Here is a 1,143-nt window from a genome sequence, read left to right as displayed (position 1 = left end):
GGATCAGGGCTGCAATTCCCACAGGATCCAGAATTCCCACAGGATCCAGCCCGGAATTCCCCTCAGATCCATCCCGGGACTCCCACAGGATCACAGCTGAAATTCCCACGGGATCCATCCCAGAATTCCCCTGGGATCAGGACTGGAATTCCAGTGGGATCCAGGCCAGAATTCCCACAGGATCCAACCTGGAATTCCCATGGGACCAGGGCCGGAATTTCCGTGGGATCCATCCCGGAATTCCCATGGGATCAGGGCTGGAATTTCCATGGGATCCATCGCAGAATTCCCATGAGATCCAGCCTGGAATTCCCACGGGATCAGGGCCCGAATTCCAATGAGATCCGTCCCGGAATTCCCATGGGATCCAGCCTGGAATTCCCATGGCATCAGGGCCCAAATTCCAGTGAGATCCAGGCCAGAATTCCCATGGGATCAGGGCCGGAATTCCAGTGGAATCCATTCCAGAAGTCCCCCGGGATCCATCTCAGAATTCCCCGGGGATCAGGGCCAGGATTCCGGCGGGATCCATCCCGGAATTCCCCGTGGGCTCGGGGCCGGAATTCCGGCGGGATCCATGGCGGAATTCCCGCTCTCTGCCCGCAGCTGCCGCTCGGCCGCGCTGGAGTCGCGGCGGTTCTGGCGCTTCGTGGGCTCGGCTCTGGCCGTGGCGGCGGCGGCGGCGGCGCTCGTGGTGCTCCGGCAGCGGGAGCTCGACCGCCGGGCCCGGGAGAAGGTCCGCAAGCAGATCGAGTCCATCTAGGCCCGGAGGGGCCGGGAATCCCGCCGGGAATCCTCTGGGATCTGCGCCGGGAGCGGCCCCGGGGAGCAGCGTCGCGGGGGCCTCCCCCAGGGATCCGGGAAGAGGGGTCCCCGGGAGCGGGATTGGGAATAAATCCTGGTCCTTGTGCCCGGAGCGACGCCGTGTTTGTGCCCTGGGGGGTCCCCGTGCCCTCCCCCACGGGGATCTGCCCCGGGAACAGCCTGGGGGTGCCAGGATCCCACTTTTGAGGACCCAGGAGCCCACCCTTGGGGTGCCAGGATCCCACTTTTGGGAGTTCCAGGATCCCACCCTTGGGAGTTCCAGGATCTCACTTTTGGGAGTTCCAGGATCCCACTCTTGGGGTCCCAGGATCCCACCCT

General features: G+C 64.0%; 1 protein-coding gene across 1 annotated transcript in view; it reads left to right on the top strand.

Annotated features, from left to right (window-relative positions):
- The window catches only part of JTB (jumping translocation breakpoint), a 3,508-nt gene extending 2,592 nt beyond the window's left edge, over positions 1-916 (top strand). Inside the window, exons 4-5 of the mRNA XM_017840035.1 lie at positions 8-174; positions 312-916. Of these exons, the coding sequence (XP_017695524.1) occupies positions 8-174; positions 312-763 (619 nt within the window). The 3' untranslated portion in view covers positions 764-916. The remainder of the gene's footprint in view (positions 1-7; positions 175-311) is intronic.
- The last annotated feature ends 227 nt before the right edge of the window (positions 917-1,143 follow it).

This window comes from Lepidothrix coronata, unplaced genomic scaffold (assembly GCF_001604755.1).
Source record: "Lepidothrix coronata isolate B3197 unplaced genomic scaffold, Lepidothrix_coronata-1.0 Scaffold696, whole genome shotgun sequence".
Taxonomy (NCBI): domain Eukaryota; kingdom Metazoa; phylum Chordata; class Aves; order Passeriformes; family Pipridae; genus Lepidothrix; species Lepidothrix coronata.
The sequence above is the reverse complement of the archived record's forward strand: the minus strand, read 5'-3'. Positions and strand labels throughout refer to the sequence as shown.